This window comes from Phycodurus eques, chromosome 9, assembly GCF_024500275.1.
Source record: "Phycodurus eques isolate BA_2022a chromosome 9, UOR_Pequ_1.1, whole genome shotgun sequence".
Lineage (NCBI taxonomy): Eukaryota > Metazoa > Chordata > Actinopteri > Syngnathiformes > Syngnathidae > Phycodurus > Phycodurus eques.
In genome coordinates this window covers 13,100,103-13,123,037 of record NC_084533.1, presented here as the reverse complement: position 1 = coordinate 13,123,037, position 22,935 = coordinate 13,100,103, and the positions used below count along the sequence as shown (strand labels likewise).

General features: G+C 41.9%; 3 protein-coding genes across 7 annotated transcripts in view; all 3 read left to right on the top strand.

The window, feature by feature from the left end:
• nsd1a (nuclear receptor binding SET domain protein 1a) overlaps nt 1–2,173 on the top strand; it is a 27,939-nt gene extending 25,766 nt beyond the window's left edge. For all 5 annotated transcript variants that reach the window (XM_061685926.1, XM_061685927.1, XM_061685925.1 and 2 more), the window contains 2 exons: nt 280–478; nt 1,023–2,173. In XM_061685926.1, the coding sequence (XP_061541910.1) occupies nt 280–478; nt 1,023–1,747 (924 nt within the window). In that variant the 3' untranslated portion in view covers nt 1,748–2,173. The remainder of the gene's footprint in view (nt 1–279; nt 479–1,022) is intronic.
• A 2,392-nt stretch (nt 2,174–4,565) lies between these two features.
• Nucleotides 4,566–18,698, top strand: slu7 (SLU7 homolog, splicing factor). Its single transcript, XM_061686278.1, has 15 exons — nt 4,566–4,677; nt 4,874–5,036; nt 6,280–6,433; nt 6,511–6,591; nt 6,677–6,841; nt 7,026–7,091; nt 7,184–7,315; nt 7,512–7,609; nt 10,050–10,117; nt 10,401–10,540; nt 12,536–12,697; nt 13,732–13,833; nt 13,928–14,008; nt 18,030–18,152; nt 18,233–18,698. The coding sequence occupies exons 2-15, from the start codon at nt 4,882–4,884 to the stop codon at nt 18,410–18,412; spliced, it is 1,707 nt and encodes a 568-aa protein (XP_061542262.1). The 5' UTR covers nt 4,566–4,677; nt 4,874–4,881; the 3' UTR covers nt 18,413–18,698.
• A 967-nt stretch (nt 18,699–19,665) lies between these two features.
• Nucleotides 19,666–22,178, top strand: c1qtnf2 (C1q and TNF related 2). Its single transcript, XM_061686279.1, has 3 exons — nt 19,666–19,770; nt 19,905–20,162; nt 20,978–22,178. Coding segments are annotated over exons 1-3 (885 nt in total). The 5' UTR covers nt 19,666–19,769; the 3' UTR covers nt 21,604–22,178.
• The last annotated feature ends 757 nt before the right edge of the window (nt 22,179–22,935 follow it).

Here is a 22,935-nt window from a genome sequence, read left to right as displayed (position 1 = left end):
AATGTGGCAATTGACGACACATAGAAACATACTCATCTACTCAAAGAAGACACACTTTTTAAGCCTTGTTAGCATTGTTGGAAATGCATGATCAGAATTGGCCACGTGGACCAGCAGTGTAAATCCACCCTAAGTATAACCTCACATCTGTTAACAACTGGTTGGTGTTAGCAGAACATGGTCATAAACCCTACTTGACTACCTGTAAACCCTAACCCTATAAAAATAAACAATCATCAATGATCTGCGATATTGCTTTTTGCCATCCTTCTTACTCAGAACCAGCCGCCAACTGAGAAATTGAAGGAAGGGAGGAGGAGAGGGCCCATGAAGAAGAAGACTAAGCAAGAAGTGACCAAAGAGAGGGAGGATGAGTGTTTCAGCTGCGGTGACGGGGGCCAAATTGTGTCATGTAAGAAGTCCGGTTGCCCGAAGGTCTACCATGCTGACTGTCTCAACCTGGCCAAGAGACCTGCAGGCAAGTAGGGTGGTACACTATTGAGCAGGGGTGTGTCTAGAAATGTAGAAACGTAATAACTGGTTGGGCCACCCTCAGCAGCAATAACTGAAATCAAGCATTTTCTATAACTGGCAATGAGTCTTTAATATCTATGTGGAGATATTTTGGCCCACTCTTCCTTGCAGAATTGTTTTAATTCAGCAACACTGAAGGGTTTTCGAGCATGAACGGCCTTTTTAAGGTCATGCCACAGCATTTCAATCGCATTTGAGTCCAATTACTTTTTCACACAGGGCCAGGTCACTTTGAATAGTTTTTTTTCCTCAATAAAAAGAAATCTACATTTTAAAAACATTTTATGTTTACATGGGTTATCTTTGTCTGATATTTACGTGTTTGATGACCCTAAACATTAAAGTGAGGAAACTGTGTAAAAAAACAAGAATGTGAGAAGGGAAATGTTTTCTCAACATGGGAGACTCATATAAACCAAGGCGGCAAAAAATTATCTAAAAATCTAATTATATAGAATTGACCAAAATGATCATTATATCATTTCCAGGGCGATGGGAGTGTCCTTGGCACCAGTGTGACATCTGCGGTATCGAGGCGGCGTCTTTCTGTGAAATGTGCCCGAGCTCATTCTGCAAAGCACATCGCGATGGCATGCTCTTCATCTCCAAGCTGGATGGCAAGCTGTCCTGCAGTGAGCACGACCCTTGCGGGCCCGACCCCCTGGAGCCAGGCGAGATCCGTGAATACGTCCCCGACGTGACCGCCTCGAAGCCCGCCTCCAATGCTGCGCCACTCGCTTCCTGTCCGGACTCGGGCTCCGGAGGTTCTGGCCCCGCCGCCTCGCATGGCTGTCGAGCTGATCCGGCCATTCGCAAGCTTCCTCCTCCTCGTCTCTACATAAACACCAAGACGGCTACCTCGAGCTTCATCCCCTCCAGCAGCTCTTCCCTCACAGACAGGACTGAAGAGAAAGCGTTTTCCAGCCCGACCTCCTCCAAGGATCAGAGCGAGGCTGGCGAGATGGAGGAGGGGGAGGTGTGCGGGTTAGACGTAGACCTGGATGATGACGACGATGAGGACGACGATGATGAAGCAGATGATGATGTGGGGGAGATAGAGTTAGTGGACGATGAGCCACTGTACGGAGACAGCCTAGAGGAGGACGAGGAGGATGCAGATGTGTATGACAGTTGGAGTTATAACGTGGCGGAAGATGATGGCGATGAAGACCTCAAGGGGTATGACTCGAGCAGAGAAGACGATGGCAAGTGACTCTTAACAACATACTGTACTCAAATGCAACATTGCTTTCTCCTTGGTACAATATTGCCTTCTTATCCCAGACTGCTGCACTGACACTGGGGATGCCTATTGGTGCCAGGGCCCGAGGGGCGCATTCACTCAGTTTCATTTACTTGTGTTGATATTTGTTTATTTGTGTCTGGTGCTGTTAGCTTCAGTTGTGCATTCTCTTAAACATTGTTTACATCTCTGACTTTTTTAAATAATGTTTTTAAATATGAAAAGTGAGAGTTTATATCTGACAAAAATGTAACCATGAGGGCATTTTGTTGTGTTTACCTATTTTAATGATGCCAGAAAATGAGCAAAAGCAAGAGTGATCATTGGAATGCTCTCTTGTCAATGTTTTCATGTAATACGTTGATCCAAATGCAAAAATAAACACACTGGAGTCATTGTTTTTTATTTTATTTTTGTCCTGTTCAGCTGCTAGGTCAAGCAGAAAAGAGGATCTGTCTTCTTTTTTTAATGCCATAACCGTTTTATGGCCACATGTGATGTTTTTAAGCTGCCACTGTGGTTCTTTGTATTCTGATGGATATTGAAAATGTCAGTCGGATAGAACAACGTTTTAAAGGGAAGTGACAGAAAAAAACAAAAGGGAGAGATGAACTAAATATAGGAAGAGAAGACAAAAGACAGGACATTCGCTGTAAGAAAGATGAGGAAATTAAATCATAATAGGCCTTGTACACTGACAGATTTGAGTGTTGTATGGGGCAGTAGTGGTACACCCTGTGAAGGAAGGACAGGAGGGGAAGCATTCAGGACAGATGTAGTGGACCCGGCTATACAGCTGAAGTGTGATGGGAGTGGCTATGTAAATTATAAACATCTATAGTGTAAGTGAGCGGATACCCAGGAATTCACATAGTTATGAGTTATCGCAATTGACACTGTCTCGCATGCATAGTAACCGTCAGAAGTGTACTGTAATTGCTGCGCCAGTGTGCCTGCGCCACAGGATCTGAGGACCCCCAACCCACCCACAACCTACCCACCCGAGAGGTGGGGTTAGGGTGGTTAGACTGGAGTTATCGAAACCTGAGACAAAAGCAGTTTATTTTTTTTAGTTAACAAAATACAAATCTAAGTACTTATTTTATACATATGTTGCATCCAGAAAGTATTCACAGCTTCACGTGTTGTTACATTATTTTTTCCCAATAAAAATTCTTTACACATTTGTGACGTCGTGAGAAAGTTTTTTGTATTTTTCAATTTTGTCAATATATTAAATCACTCAGAAATCACATATGTAAAATATATTTAAATATTCATAGTGAAGTGACTAACTGATCCCACTACTTCAACAGTGCATTGTATTTTAAATGTTGCTGTATAATACATCCCCAACAGGCTAATTGGAAACAGGTGGGTGCCATGATTGGGTACAAAAGGAGCTTCCCTGAATTACTCAGTCATTCACAAGCAAAGATGGTTCACCTCTTTGTGAACAAGTGTGTGAGAAAATAGTCGGAACAGTTTAAGGACAATGTTCCTCAACGTACAATTGCAAAGAATTTAGGGATTTCATCATCTACGGTCCATAATATCATCAAAAAGGTTCAGAGAATCTGGAGAAATCACTGCATGTAAGCGGCAAGGCCGAAAACCAACATTGAATGCCGTGACCTTCGATCCCTCAGGCGGCACTGCATCAAAAACCAACATCAATGTATAAAAGGTATCACCACATGGGCTCAGGAACACTTCAGAAAACCAATGTCAGTAAATACAGTTCGGCGCTACATCCGTAAGTGCAACTTGAAACTCTACTATGCAAAGCAAAAGCCATTTATCAATAACACCCAGAAACGGCGCTGGCTTTCATCTAAGATGGACTGATGCAAAGTGGAAAAGTGTTCTGTGGTCCGACGAGTCCAAATTTCAAATTGTTTTTGGAAATTGTGGACGTCGTGTCCTCCGGGCGAAAGAGGAAAATAACCATCCGGACTGTTATGGATTCAAAGTTCAAAAGCCAGCATCTGTGATGGTATGGGGCTGTGTTAGTGCCAATGGCATGGGTAACTTACACATCTGTGAATGCACCATTAATGCTGAAAGGTACATACAGGTTTTGGAGAAATATATGCTGCCATCCAAGTCTTTTTCATGGAAGCCTCTGCTTATTTCAGCAAGACAATGCCAAACCACATTCTGCACGTGTTACAACAGCGTGGCTTCGTAGTAATAGAGTGCGGGGACTAGGATGGCCTACCGGCAGTCCAGACCTCTCTCCCATTTAAAATGTGTGGCGCATTACGAAGCGTAAAATACGACAACGGAGACCCCGGACTGTTGAACAGCTGAAGCTGTACATCGAACAAGAATGGGAAAGAATTCCACCTACAAAGCTTCAACAATTAGTGTCCTCACTTCCCAAACGTTTATTGAATGTTGTTAAAAGAAAAGGTGATGTAACACAGTGCTAAACATGACATTGTCCCAGCTTTTTTGGAACGTGTTGCAGCCGTAAAATTCTAAGTTAATGCTTATTTGCTAAAAACAATAAAGCTGATCAGTTTGAACATTAAATATATTGTCTTTGTAGTGTATTCAATTAAATATAGGTTGAACATGATTTGCAAATCGTATTCTGTTTTTATTTATGCTTAACACAACGTCCCAACTTCATTGTAATTGGGGTTGTACATTTTGTAGCAGACGTTTTGGAGCCCATACATCGGGAAGCAGTTACTGAACTTGACGGTCGCCTCCTCTAGATGCCGCTCATCGTTTTTTACATTACATTTTGACACCACTGAGCAAGAGACAGTGACGTAATTATCCTGACCTAAAATGGCGACCCTCGCGAACTACTAAAACTAGCGTTGTGTTTATCTTCCGATTTGCGAATGACGGCTCGAATTCAGTCTTAATTGTTGGACAGAGCCAAGGTAACCAGTTTATTTGTTAAACAAGAAGGAGATATAAAATATTTCGGCTACGCCATAGAAGTGCGACGCGGTTTACATGAACACATTTACAAACGTATTTACGTGTTATTGGGACTGCAATAATTGTGGAGACATTTCTGTTCCCCCTTTCGATGTTTTTAACAGCTGAATCGTTTACGTATGTGTCGTACTGCAGGTTGAGTCATGACCGAGCAGAGCAACGGTAACACCGGTGTGGAGGGCGTCGTGGACCTCGATGAGCCCAAGAAGATGACCCGGGAGGACTGGAGGAAGAAGAAGGAACTCGAGGAACAGAGAAAGCTGGGAAATGCTCCAGCTGAGGTGGATGAGGAGGGGAAGTAAGTTTAATGAAAAAATTCTAACTAAAACCCTGTACGTTAATTTAATCGCTAGCAGTATTTGTGTTCTCTAAATAATCATATTATTGCGGTTCTTGGTGGATATCATTGCATGCTGCTAGCTTTTTGCAGTTGCACAGTGTCTAGTAATGTGTTAATAGATTTTTTATTTTATTGTAATGGTCAGAAATCACAATTATTACAAATCTAACACCCCCTGCAAATGACTCTCAACCAGTCCAGGTCCTGGGTGACTGCGCAAAGTCAAGGAATTTTGTGCTATATTTCTCCATCTTTGTGTGTGTTCCACTCGGGCTACACTCATTTTTAAACAAGTGATCTAATCTTGCCGAGATACATGTACTGTACTTTAGGTTTAGTGAACTATAATTTATTTCCAGGGATACGTTCCAGACCAACTCGCTATCGGAGAAAATCTATGATATGGCGAGAGACCATATAAAAACATTTTTAAAAATAGTTTTATCTGTCCCACATGCTTTAAACACGTTTAAACTTATTAAAACACATTTTTAAAAAGTATTCGTATCACCTGTTTTCACTATCTTGCTTGCCCAGTTATCCAAAGAAGTTAAAGTTTATTTGTCCCTCCCAGTGGAAGTTTACTGCAAAAGTGACACAAAAAAAGAGAATTAAACATTGTATATTTAAACACCAAAATATTTACACAAACTATCACATTTCATCCAATGAATGTTTGTTAACTTGATGCTAGTATATTATACAAAACACCATAGACAGGCTGATGGAAATTAGCATAAATGGCATGGTAACATAGTCCTTGAAACAACTGCTAATTTAACATGCACAGAGCAGCAACACATGCAAACAGAGTATACAATACTAACAGCCATATACTCTGTGGGAACAAGAAATACTGTATTGAAATGACACAATGTGATACTGTATTACACTGAAGAGCTGTCCTCATCTTGCTTGGAATTTCACTGTATGTCTGTCCAGTAGACCTCAGTGTGGCCCAGCATGTTGTGACACAACGTGGTACTACGCTGAAGGCGCCCGACTCTAAATTCAGACTTGTGTACTGTAAAAACCCATAAAAAACAATTGCTAAAAAAAATGCGATATAGGATTACCGCAGATGACGAACCATGATATAGTGGGGGAATTCTGTACTCTCTATTTGTGTATTCATACAACTAATTCACTAGGTTTCGGTCCAGAGCCTCATTGCATTTTCTTTGTTTCACTGCTTTTCCAGGGATATAAACCCACACATCCCACAGTATATTTCCTCTGTTCCGTGGTATATTGACCCATCCAAAAGGCCTACACTTAAACATCAGAGGCCACAGACGGAAATTCAAGAGAATTATTCCGCCATTGGAGAATGGTATAAGAGAGGAGTGCAAGAGGTGAGATGCAACAAGCTACTCTTTACATTGCAAAGCGAATTTTCATATGAATTAACTCACGTCATCTTTACAAACAGAACACCGTTTTGACAAAATTTCGCAAGGGTGCATGTGAAAACTGTGGTGCCATGACGCACAAGAAGAAAGACTGCTTGGAGGTGAAATGACATCCTACATTCAAAGAAGGAGATTAACGAAGTGTTGCTCTTATCCCCTTTTAAACAATGACTTTTATGCTCGCAGCGACCCAGAAAAGTCGGGGCAAAATTCACAGGCACAAGCATCGCTCCAGATGAACATTCTCAGGTCCAACTCAAATTGGATTACGACGGAAAGAGAGATCGTTGGAATGGCTACGACCCCGAGGAACACCAGCGCATAGTGGAGGAGTACGCCAAAGTGGATCTGGTAAGCAGTCTTATCAGTTAAATGTTAGTGGGTGGAGTTTTGGAGAAATCAAGTTCACCAGTAGAGTGCTACATTGAACTCGCATATTGTAATTTACTCACATTAGGTGCATATTTTCCCACTTGCCTACAAACTTATCTCTTGAATTAAACATTGATTAACGTACTATTTGTTCACTTCTCAGGCCAAAAGGACACTGAAGGCTCACAAGCTTCAAGATGAGTTGGCTTCAGGAAAGCTGGACCAGTCTGTGAGCCTTCTCGACTCTCTGGACAATGAGCTTGTCCTTTTGTCATGGGACCATGGGAAGCAGATTTGATATGTGGCATCTTTTCTTTTCAGGAGCGGGAACATGACAGCGAGGATGAGGATGAAGATAAATACGCAGATGATATTGACATGCCCGGTCAGAACTTTGACTCCAAGAGACGAATTACTGTCAGGAATTTGCGTATCAGAGAAGACACAGCTAAGGTAAGAGGCGCATGACCAAAATGCTTAAAACTCTATAACCATAGCACCCGATTGTTGTTGTCCCCAATCATTGAGTGTACTACATATTTTATATTAGATAGCTGGGGTCTTCCTCACTCAGTAAAAGTGATCTCAACACTGTACTGTATGTAGTATTGTGTGTTTGTCTATTAATATGGATTTCTGTTTCCCACAGTACTTGAGGAACCTCGATCCAAACTCTGCTTACTACGATCCAAAGACACGAGCAATGAGAGAGAACCCGTACTCCAGTACTGGCATGAACCCCGACGAGTAAGTTACTGGGAATAAGACAATTATATCAGAATTACTTTAATGGAAATGAAATTAAGCCATTTCCGGGTCAAACCATTGTCATAAAACCATCATGAAATCTACAGTTATTTTTACAAGTACAGTGGAACCTCAATAATATGGACTAATAGGGGTGGGGCGGTCGTCTGTTATAGCTGATTGTCCGGTACATTGAAGCACTTTTTTTTTTTTAATTCTGTGGCCATATGCACCCATAATACTGTACAGTACAAAATTAATGTTTTGTCCTTCTTGTTCGTGGCCTAAAAAAACCGTGCAGTACAAAGTTACTGTTAATAAATATTAAAAAGCTTTAAAATGTTGGAAAAGTTTCAAAATGTATCCAAACTTACCACTGGTGTGCTTTATGTAGACATTGTTGATGTACTCGTCATAGGCGAGTCGCTTTCATGAGCTGTAAAAAATAAGTGCTTCCTAGTTCCAACTCCGTTGCCATAGATGAACGACTTGACAAAAAAAACTGTTACTGTACCAAAAATAGTCCTCGATTTACGAACAAGTTCCGTTCCTACGCTGGCGACGTAACATGAATTTCCGCGCAAGTCAGATTTCACCGTTAAAGTTGAAACTTACTTCTGTTACGAGTATTGTCCCACGTGATTGTGACAGCAAGCTCAGTGTGTGGGCGTGTGGGTCGATGTGTGAGTGAGACGGGACTGCGGAGGCGTCGTCTGGCGGGACTGTGAAGGAGGAAGGAGTGTGCGGAGGTGCGAGTGTGTACAGTGGAAAGTGTAGTGATGGCGACCGGGGAAGAGTAGCGATTAGCGGAGGACCCGTTGATGTTGAATGTGCAGAGGAGCTAATAAAGCCATTAAAGCAGCAAATCGGTGCTTCGTGCCTTTATTGTTGCCGCCACCCAGCTCAGCTGTGCAACGAGAGTAGGGAATTAACCCCTGCGTCTCCCGACCACGGTCAGGTGACCATAGCAGGAAAGGTTAACACTTCGTATAAAGGAACTAAAATACATTAAAATAAAAAATAAGACACTCTCAGCAGTACTTACCAGTACTTACCAGTACTGCTGAGAGTGTGAAAAAAGGAGGGCGAAAATGGCAAAGATACACCCGCCGCACAAACACAGACAAGCACTATGCACGAGCTAAGCAGAAACACTATGGTGCTGGGACAAAATGGCGGACGAGGCACGGGCGTCGTAAAGTCGAAACGTCGTAGGTCGAGTGCGTCGTAACTTGAGGACTTCTGTATATCGAAGACATTTGGGTTTCGGATCAAAAGATGAACACGAGACAAAAGTTTAGAATTACAGCTTTTATTTCATGGTATTTACATATGTTTGTTAAACAACTCAGGACAGCACCTTTTGTTTGAACCCACCCACTTTTCAAGTGAGCAAAAGTATTGGAATGTGACTGACGGGTGTTTCTTAGTTGCTCAGGTGTTGCCTTTTAGATTGACTGCTTAAACATTAGTTAGTGCTTGTTTTTGGCTTTTGGTTTCACCTGGGAAAACTTCATTTGCTATTTATTAAGCAAACACAAAGACCAGAGATCTGTCTGTGGGAGAAAAGCAAATGATCTTCTTATGAGCCAAAACACACAAGCTCATCTGTGAAGCATGGTGGAGGTAATGTCATGGCTTGGGTTTGCATGGCTGCTTTTGGAACGGGCTCACTAGTCTTTATTGATGATGTAACTCATGATGGTAGCAGCAGAAGGAATTCTGAAGTCTACAAAACCATTTTGTCTGGCAATTTACAGAAAAACACATCCAAACTAATCAGGAGAAGCTTCATCATGCAACAAGACAATGACCCAAAACACACTTTCAACACAACAAAGGACTTTATCAAGGGGAAAGAATGGAAGGTCTTAGACTGGCCAGGTCAATCACCAGACCATAACCCAATAGAGCATGCATTTTACCTCCTGAAGAGGAGACTGAAGGAAGAAACCTCTAGAAACGAACAAGAACTGAAAGAGGCTGCAGTAAAGGCCTGGAAAAGCATTTCAAATGAAGAATGTAACAGTCTGGTGAAGTCAATGGGTCACAAGCTTGATGTAGTTATTACAAGTAAGTGTGATGCAATCAAATATTAAATGTTATTCAGTTGAACTTAGTTTAATCGTGTCTGTTCCAATACTTTTGCTCACTTGAAAAGTGGGTGGCTGCAAACAACAGGTGCTCTGTCGTGAGTTGTTTAACACATCTAGATGTAAATATGAAATAAAAGCTGGAATTCTGAACTTTTGTCTCATATTCATCTTTTGATCTGAAACCCATATGTCTTCAGTATACAACAAAAACAAAGAAATTGACCTTGCCGTTCCAATACTTTTGCAGGGGACTTTATTTGAAGTGCATCTGGATAAGCGGAATTGAAGATGAATGAATGAATTACTCCTCAGTTGATCTCCAATGACATTCTTTTTGTTTACAGAGTGGGATATGCTGGAGACAACTTTGCCCGTTATAGTGGTGACACCATCACCATGGCTCAAACACAAAGTAAGTCACGAACAGACCACCAATAATTGGTATGAACATTCACAATAGTTAAATTAACCCTCCTTTCGTCTTGTAGTCCACTGGATTGGACATGTCTGTAATTTTATGAAAAAAAAATCATATTTTTTTTATGTCGTGAGAAGAATTAAAAACACTTCAGAAAAAAAATCTTGACCAAGGCTTTCATAATTCATGCGTAAAAGGCTTAAAAGCTGCATCAGTGAATGTTAGCCTCAATCGATGTCTACGGTAACTTGAAGTGTTAAATACGTTCTCCTGCTAGTGTTTGCTTGGGAAGCCTATGAGAGGGGCTCTGAAGTGCATCTGCAGGCTGACCCCACCAAGCTGGAGCTGCTTCATCGATCGTTCAAGGTCAAGAAAGAAGACTTCAAAGAGGAACAGAGGGAGAGCATTCTGGAGAAGGTACGCTGCGTGCCTTTCATCTACCGAAACATAAATTAGTAGCAATGACACAATAGGGACTGAAGCTATTGAGTCTGGATCAAAATACAAAGGGGCTTTTTTACTTGGATTCCAAATAGAAGGCGCTAAATTGCGTGTTTACTCACTCCAACAGATTACATCCACTGTTGGCAACAGGAGAGAGAATTTTGCAGTTTATTACCCCTGACTGTTTTCACCGTAACATTTGGGAGAGCACCGTGAGTGCAAAATGAAGTTTGAAGTGATTGAATTGGAAGTTTTAGTAGAAGAGGCAAACAAACATGTTACATAAAATAAATCCTCTGATAATTTTGGGGAGACCACCAACCGCATAAGCCAGTTTTGTTTGATTAAGCTCGTCCCTAGTTAGTGGCAATTTAATACATCTCCCCGTCTTGCGTAACACTGTGTTTAAAACATGCGACAGCACACCTGAAAAACCGCTCCGGGAGCACAAATTGTCACAGTATGCTGAAATAACCCAGACGTAATGAAGTGCAGAATGAAAGGAGTTTCTTTGTAGGTGATATGGCAAGACTCCTTCTTGTGACTGGCTCCAAGTCAGACCTTAGAACAATAGTCAGCTCCAAAATCGCTGACTAGATGATACGTAGAGATAATTTTTGTTGCTGGTGTTTCAAAAACGAGTGAAATTTTGCACCACTGTGCACTTGCTTTCAGACGTGGTATTCAAAGATGCAGAATCAGCCACCACAATTCATCTTAGGCTTGATCAATCACATTGTGCTTGCTAAATTTAACTCTTAGCACATACTCCTCACAGAACAGGCAAAATGAACTCCGCAGCAATTATGCGGATTTGGCAGATGCAATTCTGGCTGCGCGTGATTAGTAGTTCAGCTTCCACATCTGTTTTCTCGAGCAATTATGTTTGTGCCCATTTTTGCTAGTGCAAACCTTTAGTTAATCAGGACCTTAAATTCTGAGGAGTAATCAACCATAATTGATGTAAAGGTGAATGGACTTAGGGTTGGGCATCGGGAATCGTGAACCGATGGGAACCGGGCCTAACGTTCCGGTTCTCCCAGAAACGTTCAAATAAAAAAAAATCGTTTTCCCGTTTTGATGCCTAGTCCTCCAGCCACGGAGAAGCGGCGAAAAGCAACAAAGAAGCGGCGTAATCCAAGAAGAACGGACACGATGACGTGCTTGTGCCCAACGGCAGCGGCGGCGAAGAAAAGCGTGTCTTAAATTTGTTCAAATGCGCATGTTTTTGGGATGTGGGAGGAAACCGGAGTACCCGGAGAAAACCCACAGAGGCACGGGGGGAACATGCAAACTCCACACAGGCGGGGCTGGGATTTGAACCCCTTTCCTCAGAACTGTAAGGCAGATGTGCTAACCAGTTAAAAAAAATAAAACATTCACACAGTAAGAGTAGAAGGACTTATTTTAAAAAATATTCTTAGTTTTTAGCGGTCTGCCTCAAAATGTTGTGGGCTCAAATCTCAGCTCAGTCCTTCTGTCTGGAGTTTGCATGTAATCCAAGCGCTTGCGTGGGGTTTCTCTGGGTACTTCCAAATTCCTCTGGGTATTTTAATTTTCTTCACATTCCAAATACATGCTTCTTAACTTAAATGGAGACTCTAAACTGTCCTTAGTTGGCAATGTGTCTGGGTATGTTGATTTCCTCCTACATTCCAAATACATGCATGTTAACTTAATTGATGACTCTAAATTGTCCTTGGTGGGAATGTGCTGGTGAACTGAGAATGTTTGTTTGTATCTGCCTGTGATTGACTGGTAATCGGTCCAGGATTTACCCTGCCTCTTGCCCAAAGTCAGCTGGGATAGGCTCCAACTCACCCTAATGAGGACAAGTGCTATACAAAATGGATGGATGCATGTATTATATCTCCCTTTGTGAAAATGTTGTTCCACTGTAGTGGTCATCTTCCCATAAGACAAGATTTAGTAGGTGTTGTTGCATGACTCGTCTTGTGTGTTCATTAGTATGGAGGCCAGGAGCACTTGGACGCACCCCCACGGGAGCTGCTGTTGGCTCAGACGGAGGACTACGTTGAGTACTCTCGTCACGGCGCGGTGTTGAAAGGTCTCGAGAAAGCTGTCGCTCGCTCCAAGTATGAAGAAGACGTACTCATCAACAACCACACCGTAAGGATGGCCGAGCACACTTTGACAGGCTGTGACTAACATCTGTTTTTATTGACCGAAATTAGGGCTGACCGATTTAGGAAAATAATATAATTACCTTTTTTTCCCCCTCAATATTGTGATTTAATACGCAATTATTTTTCCATTGCCCTCTTCTCATGTATTTTTTTAAACAATCACAAGCAGTAAATTAATCTGTATTACATTTAGGGTGGGGAAAGATAAACTGATACGTCCGGCTATCCGTTGTTAAAGGCGAAAGATAGGACTGTCTCGGTAGCAGACTCCTCAACTGATACAAAATCCGCCAGGAATCCTTAGATACATCAATTCAAGAGTTGTGGAGCGGCTATCACGAGGCTAAGATTCGGTTGAGCTCTCGCGCTGTGCTCTGTACATAATGTGATGCTTACAACCAAAAACAGCAGTGTTGAACAGGAGCGACTACTTGTTTAACTACATTTCACTGTAATTTCTCAGTAGTTAGCTACTTTCTTGATCACATAACGATGGCAAGACAGGCGCAACATTTCCCAAGAAAGTTGTAAACAAATATGTACCAAAGAGGTAAAAATGTCTTGTAAATTTGACACAACACAGAGAAGAGTATTCTTAAGAAGCAGGACAATGAATTAATGAATTTAAAAAAAATTGCTTTTGTTGCTATTGTTTTGTTGGAGAGCTGCTGTTGTTGTTTTTTTTTGGGTGTCCGCCCAGCAGCCTAAAGACTGTGAAGGCAGCGTAAAGGCATGAAAGTGCTTTGAGATTGGATGAGCGGTTGGGGGAATGTGATTGGATGAGCGGATGGTGGGAGGGAGAAGCCCGTGTGTGCATGCATGCGTGCAAAAGGGAGATGGTGATACGAGAAGCTTGTCCATTTGGCGTGGTTATGGCTGTTTTTATTTAATAAAAAAAAAAAGGAAAAAAATTCTAATCGCGGCCTTTGGGATTTGATAATTGCATTCTACTACATCACGATGTTGGTTTGAATTTGATTAATTGTTCAGCCCTAACCAAAATGCTGTGCTCCTCAGTGTATCTGGGGCTCCTACTGGAAGGATGGCTTCTGGGGATACAAGTGTTGCCACTCCATGGTCAAACAAAGTTACTGCACAGGAGACACAGGCATTGGAATTGTGAGTACTGAGGGCGCTTACAGGCTTTTTCTGGGAAACGTCGACCCAGTAATTTATGTACTTTTTTTTTTTTTTTTTTTTATAAATCTTGAAGAACAACTCTGAGTGTGTTCCATTTGAAGAGGGTGTCATTAGGCTACAAGAGGAGGACGAGGAGCCCAAGACTTTGCTGGAGGTAAGAGATGCTAATACATACAGTAGTGACCAAAGAGAACACTATGAACCCCCTTTTATCACAGGAGATAAGTTCCACACACACCTGCAATAGGTGAACATCTGCGATATAGAGACCATGTTTTACCCCTCCCACACACTTAAAACACATTTAAACTTAATGGTATAAAGTACAGTGGACCTCAATAGAACGTACTAACAGCAGCGGGGGGGTCGTCTCATTGTCCGATTGTCCGTTACATTGAAGCACTTTTTTTTTGAGGCCATACGCACCCATATTACTATACAGTACAAAATTGTTTTGAAAGTTTTTTTCGTGGCCTAAAACACCCAGTACAGTACAAAGTTATTGTAAATAAATATTCAAAAAAAGCTTGAAAATTTTTGAAAATTTCACATTTATCCAAACGTACCAGGCTGATGTGCTTGGTCATGGTGACGTTGTTGATGTACAATACTCATCATAGGTGAGTTGTTTTCATGAGCCGCAAGGAATGAGTGTGCTTCCTAGTTCCAAATCTGTTGCCAAAGGTAAATGCCTTGACAAAAATAGCATGTTCTAGAGTCCAGAAAATTGTGTTTTGTATTCCTCAGGCCGACATGCTGCTCGCGGTCTCTGCGCTGCACTCTATGCACAATAAATCCTCTTTCGCCTTTTGGAATTAGATGGTTTTTTTCAGTGTGGTCGCTTCTCCATTACACTTTTTCGAGGTTGAGCAATGACAATGGCACCGCATTTCAGAATCTTCTCTGACCTGGTTCTAAAACACAGGCCGATGAGGACTGTGACGTAACTGTCATCTGATTCACCGACAGATGTAGGTGTTTCTTTAAGCGCGGTGACTTGTCACTTTCACAATCATGGTGTCTAAAGGCTGCCGCACACAAAGTGACCCCGCAGAACCCGACTGAACTGTTGCGTAGTGTGCATGATTCGGCGTCTTGTTTTCATGAGTTGCCGATCAGTCTGCCACTGGTTTTGCCATGATTAAAATTTTTTTATCGCCGTCTTGATTCGCCGCAGCTTTCCCTCATGGGGAAAAACACATTTCCGGGTTTAGCTATCCATGCTGCATCATGCCATATAACTAGTATATAAAGCATCAAATATTGTTTTACATCAATACTTAACTATGTTCAAATTAATGGACCCAGCGAGCCTCCTTTCAAATATCCACACACTCACTTTTATTCTCACCAACACGCTCTTTAGCAACCTGCTTCTTCTTTAACTGTTAAGCTATATTTTAACTCGTTCACTGACAGCCGTTTCCTGAGCAGGGAACCAGGTTTTTATTACCTTGCGCATAAAATCTACCTTGCGCATAAAATCTAGCAAAGTTTTATCCAAATCTGGATTTTATTCTTTGGTGGCGGTGAATGTGACCTTTTGTGGTTGTCATTGTCCTTGAAACCAGTCCCTACTTCTGCTCGAAGTACAACCTGTGCAGTTTAGAAACATGACTATTACAAAACAATACATTGTTGAAATTGCTGTTGTGGGAAGTGTAGGAAAAAAAGCTTACAATTACTTAGAATATTGCTTACAATTTTTGTCTTCACTGCGTACTGGAATGGGGTCGAACGTCTGCTGGATGCATAACCTGTAAGTTTAAAAAAATACATACGATTACTAGAGAATATTTTATTGATGCAGTGTTTTGCAAGGGTAAAAAAAAAATTACTTCGTCACAATCCTAAAAGACGTTCGACTCGCGGGTGTGGAATTCCTGCAAGATGGATGAAATGGAAAATTCAAATCAGTACTGGCAACAGATAATGTGAACTAGTGGGACTAAATTATGTTTTTATGTAACAAGAATTGAAGGAGCGTGTTTGCTTGCTAACTATAGCTAATGCGAGCTGCAAACGAGTTACCTTCGTCTCCATATCATCCTGAGGGATGCAGCTCGGCTGGCGATCCAGAGGAAGTTCACTCAACTGACGATTACGGATCCCATTTACTCAAATCCTGGTTGGGAGACGATCAGATGCCAAGCGGCCGAGGATGTCGCCATTTGGGCGATAGCTTTGCAACAAAGCGATTGGCTCGGCGCGTCATTCTTTATTCCCCCGCATGAGCTAAGGCGTCATTCCTGTCTGTCGCAGGAATATTTTTCTTGGCTTGGCGCAATAAATATGTAGTACCGAAAGCTTTTTTTTGTTAGATTTTTTTTCATTTTGTTTTCTCTTTTCCGCCATTATGTTTGCCTCTTCTCATTATCTCTTGAACCCTGCCTCCTCCTTCTTCCTCTGGGAGAGGGACGTTCACCTCAATACATTGTTGCCTTCTACAAGGTGCCATTCCTCATTTCAGTTATCCAGAGGCTTGACAATCACACACAAACAGCATTAGACCCTCCGCCACCCATCCCCTTCAAAAAACGCCATTGACGTCTTTAGACGCCATTGGCAGGGAATAGATGAATTCTAAATGACGTCTTTGGACGGCATTGGCAGGGAATGAGTTAAGGAACATGATAAATTACAAGATACTGAATACACAGCATCAAACGCCGATACAGGCTCCCCGGGCATCCACTTGTGAAGCGCTCATGTGCCGGGTTGCGTCGTCAACTCTACACGATGGTCCGGTCCAGTCAGGTTCAACCACGTCGCGCAATGTGCAGCAGGCTTCAAGCAGCTTTTGTTCTGTGGTTGACTGAGGAGGTGGGGGAATTTTTGTCCAAATTTGCAGAAGACAGTGCGTCACCTTCTTCTTGACCCGCTCCAATCCCTTACACTTTTGATTGATGCCTGTTGTAAAGGAAAAGCAACAGAGGCCAGGCCAGGCCAAACGATGCCGGGGCAGAGTGGGGCCAGACCGTTCTGGAACTTGTAATGGAAAAGCCGCATAACAGACTTTGTCAACAGCAGTTTACATGACGAATGAAAACTATTTTTGGACACATTGCTCAGTCCCGATGGTCCATTTGATCCGATATCCGTTATGTCGGGCTCCGTTATATCAAGCTTCCACTGTATTGCTTAGCGGTGGTTCCCACACTCTTGTCAGGAAATTGGAGACTCTAACATCACTTTGAGAACAAAAAGAAGACTCTCGCTTGCACTGTTCTCTATGTGGCCACTCGTGCTTGCTTCAAGATGTTTACTGTAAAACTAACACAATTTCCATCAAGAAAGTCTGCTTGCTTAATGCTAACATATAATGTGAGACACCATAGACGGGCTAACAGAAATTAGCATAGATGTTACAGTAATTAGAACCATTCAAACAACTGCTACTTTAACACTCACAGAGCAGCAACAGAGCATACAGCAATATTTACAGGCATATAATCTCTCTGCTCTGGGGGGGGGGGGCAACGATTTACTGTCGGGGACATTAGTTGGACCTTCTCTGCCAATTCATCTTTCACTTAGGCCTGTCACACACACAATCAATCACAATCAGGCTACTTTTGTCATGATTTTGCCTCTTCACGACAAAAGAAGTCAAACGCCAGACTACTTTGTTTTATATGGATTTAAGCGATGCGAAGTAGTGTGGTGAGTTCAAAGTGTCTGCACTTAGTTTTCTGCGGTTTTTGGATTAGGCTAATTCCAATGTGCCTCTGCTAGCTATTGCTGGATTTCAGCATTACACCAAAGCCTTCGTTGCTTCGATATGATGTAGGCTACATGCTTGTCTTGTTTCCTCCGCCTCCTTCCAACCCCACATGCTTTCTCCTTTCTGTATGGTTCTGTCGACCTGCGAGCTGTCCCTATATGGGCTTGCCCGTTTGTAGATAAAATACGTCATTTTAGAGCGCCACCAAGGGATCCAGGCTGGGAATGTATAAAAGATAGTTACTAGGTATAAAAATATATATATATATATATTGAAAAATATAGCAAGATTTGTCAGAAGCTGATAGGCTTAAAGAGCATTCTGTCATAAATCTTGTAGTAGATTGGGTGAAAATTATTTTTTTTAACAAATAGTAGTTTATTCAGCAATCAGTATCACTCAATCGAATTCTTAATCTATTCTTCCTTTTGTCTTTGCTTGCAACCATCAGATGCACCAAGAAAAGATTAAAGAGAAGAAGAAGAAAAAGAAGAATAAAAAGAACAGGAAGCATGTCAGTAGTGACAGCAGTGAATCAGAGGATGAAGAGAAAATGAAAGAGAAGCTGAAAAAGGTAGAGTGTTTGCTTATGTGCGCTGTACTGTACGTCGCTTTCCACTGTATACAGTCGGCTGACCCCTTTCTTCCTCCCAGGCTCTGGAAGCAGAAGACAAGCGTGTGAAGCATGTGGACGCAATGCTGCAGCTGGATGAGAGAAAGAGGCCGTACCACAGCCTGCAGGAAGTGAAGGCCCCCACTGAGGAGGAGATAGAGGCCTTCCGCATGAAACGCTGCCGGCCCGATGATCCCATGGCTTCCTTTCTTGGACATTGACCCCTCCCTCGTTCCCATTGCCCCGTCAAAACCTTTGCCAAGCACTCTCCCAGAGCTGTTGCTCGGTGAAACAATGTCACACACAATATACTCAAGTTCAGCCTTACAAAAGACTGCAAGTTTACTATTTGTAATTGGGCATTTGTAGTTCTATGGAAGACAAATTTGACAGTTTTCTTCCTTTTTGAACACATGCAGTCATACAAAACTGCTCCCGCAATTAATAGTCAAATACAATTAATTATGGATTCAGGCATTTTTTTTCTAATAAAAATTGCTTTGTGGATTTGTTTTTGTTCCAGTGGAAAATGAGACAAAAAACACTCTCAAACACACATCATCAACAGAGAAAATGAATGATTAGAATACAGTACATTCAAAGTCATAGAACAATTTTCTCATTAAAATCCCTCTTTGAAAATGTGTCATGTATATTAAGTCCATTAATGGCGGATGAGCCGGAACCTATGCCAGCTGACTTTGGGTGACAGACTAGGTACACTCTGGACTGGTTGACCACCAATCGCAGGGCAGATGTAGACCACCATTCACACTCACATTTACACCTATGCACGATTTAGTTTTCAGTTCACCAACAAACCGATATACCCAGAGAAAGCTCACGCAGCCCATGGGAGAACAGCCAACTCCATGCAGGAAGTCTGGAGCTGAGATTTGAACCTCCGAACTATGAGGCAAACATTCTAACCACGTGCCGCCTTCTTCAAAATCGCAACATATTCATTGACTGGAAAATGGTGCGCTTTGGTTATACAGTATTACGTTGCAAATCCTCAGGCCCTGCGATGAATATTATTTTAGCAGTAAAAGTAGAATAAAATTTTTTTAAACTGAGACTGAGATGTGTGTTCTTTAAAACTTCTGTACAAATGTTACAATTTCTGTTCATGTGGTGTCTGTTTAATTTGAATACAGTGGTAACTGAACACACCCATCAGCCCAACAGCTGGTCCATGTATCACAGTGACAATGCATCAGTAATCATTTATACACCACTTGCAGATGCAAAGATTTTGCACTTTAAGGTTAAAAACAAATTTTTATATTCATGCAGTCCGAGTTCAAAAAGCATAATTTCTTCAGCTGTGCAAAACTGTTCCACTGACTTGAAATTAATGACATCATGGTGAAAGCATTTGTTGTTTTTTGCGGGGCTGAGAAGCTGGGCGGATGTTATGGACTGTGAGTCACGGAGTTGCACATTTCCTTTCTGTGCTTCTCCGAAAGAATACACTGACCTGACTTGGGGAAAAAAAAAATAATGAAAGAACGATTGCTACCTGATGCAGAAAACAGACTGTGAGTCTGTTGAAAGAGGCCGTCACCATTTTCAACTAGTGAGTTCCTTATCTATTGATTAACATTTAAATGTTTCTCATACAGCCCCACTTATTTCATCTGTCTGAGCTTGCATGTTTTTCGGGGCTACACTAAAATACCACCTTTTCTCAATCGTTTCATGACTCCTCAGTGGCCGCTATGCTTCATGTGTTTGTGATGACCTGTCTGCTGTCGATGATCCTCTCCCAATCGATGTATTCGTCACCCAAGAAAGGACGCAACATTACTATCCACTCCTCTAATCTGGTTTGTAGCCTACCAGGTCCAGTGGGGCCTGCGGGGAATCCAGGAGCCCCTGGGTCACCCGGGGCAATGGGACCAGTGGGGGTGCCTGGGAAGGATGGTCCAGATGGGCAGGATGGAAAGAAAGGAGAAAAAGGAGATGGAGGTACTTGAGTCTTTGGGAAGTCTGTTTCCTGCTGATCATGTAGCAGGGCCCATGGTCACTGCTCAAAGAGGTACCGGAAGCTCAAAAAAAAGAGTCAATAGCAGCAGTAGATCGAGCTGTTTGGCATCGGCAGTGAACATTTGGTCTGTATAGTTTTTTGTGAAACATATCATTCCATCATGTAAATCCCCAATATCTTGCGGAAGTCTGCGGTATACAGTAATAGTTGTTTTTATTTTTTATTTTAATAACAATATACTTACTGTAATGCCCTTGTATATGGGAAAATAGAGCCACAGTCGCCGATGGAAATTTAAGCTGTTTTTTGAACGCTGGGAGAAAAGCAAAACACACACAGGAGGTGCTGTCGACCACAGCTCAGGTTTTTATTTTCCAGAGGTTTATATTCCAAAGTACTGTAGTTCTAGACATGCTCCTGAAGCCCAAAGTAAAAGGTCAGAGTTAGGCTGCAGGATTGTGCCAGAGGGTGCATGGGAAATGACTGACACCATCAATTACATCTTCTGTCTCTATCTCTGACAGGATATTCTTCCTCCGGCGAGGTCCCAATTTAAGTTGTTCTTTGGGGAAAAGGAAATTGGAAAAGAAAAACTAAACTCAGCAACTGTGTTGTCCAGACATAGCATAAGTTTATATAATTGTTTCAGTTTAGGTCAGTGGTAGTCAATGACCTCTGCCATCCTGAAGTATCTTGGCACATTTTGCTTGCAAATACAATGAACTGGTGTATAACTCTTAGAACTGCACACCTACTTATGCGTTTTAGCTCCACCTCTTATTATTTTTCCCCTCAGGTGATCACGGGAGGCTCGGAAATCCAGGCAAACCAGGTTTAAAAGGCAGCGCGGGCCTCATTGGCAAGGCTGGACCTCGGGGACTAAAGGGCCAGCGGGGGTCACCGGGGCTGGCTGGACAGAGGGGAGAGAAAGGAGATGAGGGGGACGTGGGTCAGAGAGGAGAACCGGGAGGCTGCGATTGTGGCACGGCCGCTCGCTCGGCTTTCTCGGTGGCCGTGTCAAAGAGTTACCCCAAGGAACGAATGCCCATCCGCTTCAGCCGCATCTTGCTCAACGAGGGCAACCACTACAATGTAAGCAGTGGAAAGTTTGTGTGCGCCATCCCCGGAGTCTATTACTTCACCTATGACATCACTGTGGCCAACAAGCATCTAGCCATCGGGCTGGTGCACAACGGACAGTACAAGATTAAGACGTTTGATGCAAATACAGGGAACCACGACGTGGCGTCTGGTTCCACTGTCCTCCATCTGCAGCATCTAGACCAGGTCTGGTTGCAGATCTTTTACTCAGAGCAGAATGGACTCTTCTTTGACCCCTTCTGGACTGACAGCACCTTTACAGGCTTCCTCATCTATGCTGATCAGAATGATACAAGAGCTAATTTACAGGATGCCACTTGATATTTAAATTCACTGAGTTCTTTTTCTCCATCCTTTATTTTTATCTTTTTTAACATCTGCCTATCCCTGCTTCTGTGAAATTTAACATTCGAGTCAGTAATGTCCAATGTTATATATTGCATATTTTTGATTGGCTTGCGGTTAATTGACAACTCTAAATTGCCCGTAGGTGTGAACGTGAGTGTGAACGGTTGTTTGTTTGTATGTGCCGTGCGATTGGCTGGCAACCCCGCCTCCTGCCCGAAGATAGCTGGGATGGGCTCCAGCACGCCCGCGTCCCTAGTGAGGAGAAGCGGCTCAGAAAATGGATGGTTGGATGGATCGATGGTTGGCTTGCCGCATATCAATTAAAAACCAAAATTTCTAATGTTGAAAGAAATCACACCATTTAAACTAAAAATGTAAACAAGTTGAATTTTTCAGCATATAACACTTTGTATTTAAAATTATTTTTTAATTTTAAAAAAGTTGAATGAAAATTGGCCACACTTTTTTTTTTATTTAAATGTACAAAACATTTTTTAAAAGTTGAATCTTACAAGATAGTACTTTTGTTTTAATTATAACAAAATATTTTGAAGAAAATGTTATCAGGTTACTTTTTATTTAAACTTCGTAACCTTTTTTTTTTTTTTTTTAAAGTTGATTAACCTGCAAGCTATTGGTTATTTTCTGTAAAAAAAAAAAAAAAACAGAAAAAAAGTTGGTTACTAATACTACGTTTTTGCTTTGATATTGACTTATTTTTCCTTTTTTCTTTCCTTTTTTTAAAGTTTTGTTTTTACCCAAACACTATCGATACATTCAACTGCAGCATGTTTACCTCTAGTATACAGTACTGAAATGGTTTTAGCATGTGACACAAACACAAGAGGATTTGACTCTTTTCGCCCTCAGTGGAAAAACGTTTGGACATCCCTGACGCCAGATGGCGCTAAAAACAAACATCACTAAACCCCATTTGAAAACAATGAATAAAAGTGAGTTAAGAATTTTACATATGACCCCCTCCTTCCATATTTCTGAACTGATTCAAACAAACTTCAAACCCTTCAGCTCACACAATAAAACTCCCAAATTAAGAGATAGGCCTATATATTTTTGTAATGCATTTACCTTCTCATGGCACGTTTCTTGACCAATTGAAACCATTCCGACTTTAAACTGTTCAGCTCATTCAGGACATACAGCATATGGAACAACAGTCATTCCTTGCCGTATCACGGTTCACTTTTCGCAATCTCACTGTATCGCACATTTTTAAATCGTATATATCTAATTTTTAAGCAACTACATTCTCATTCGCTGACTTCCATGTCACTCAACATACCA

Excerpts from the sequence above, each read along its gene's own strand:
- slu7 (XM_061686278.1), top strand. The coding sequence starts at position 4,882 with ATGACCGAGCAGAGCAACGGTAACACCGGTGTGGAGGGCGTCGTGGAC. Across the intron at positions 7,316-7,511 it reads TCAGAGAAGACACAGCTAAG|TACTTGAGGAACCTCGATCC; the intron begins GTAAGAGGCGCA and ends TGTTTCCCACAG. Across the intron at positions 10,541-12,535 it reads GGGAGAGCATTCTGGAGAAG|TATGGAGGCCAGGAGCACTT; the intron begins GTACGCTGCGTG and ends TGTGTTCATTAG.
- c1qtnf2 (XM_061686279.1), top strand. Across the intron at positions 20,163-20,977 it reads AGGAGAAAAAGGAGATGGAG|GTGATCACGGGAGGCTCGGA; the intron begins GTACTTGAGTCT and ends TTTTCCCCTCAG.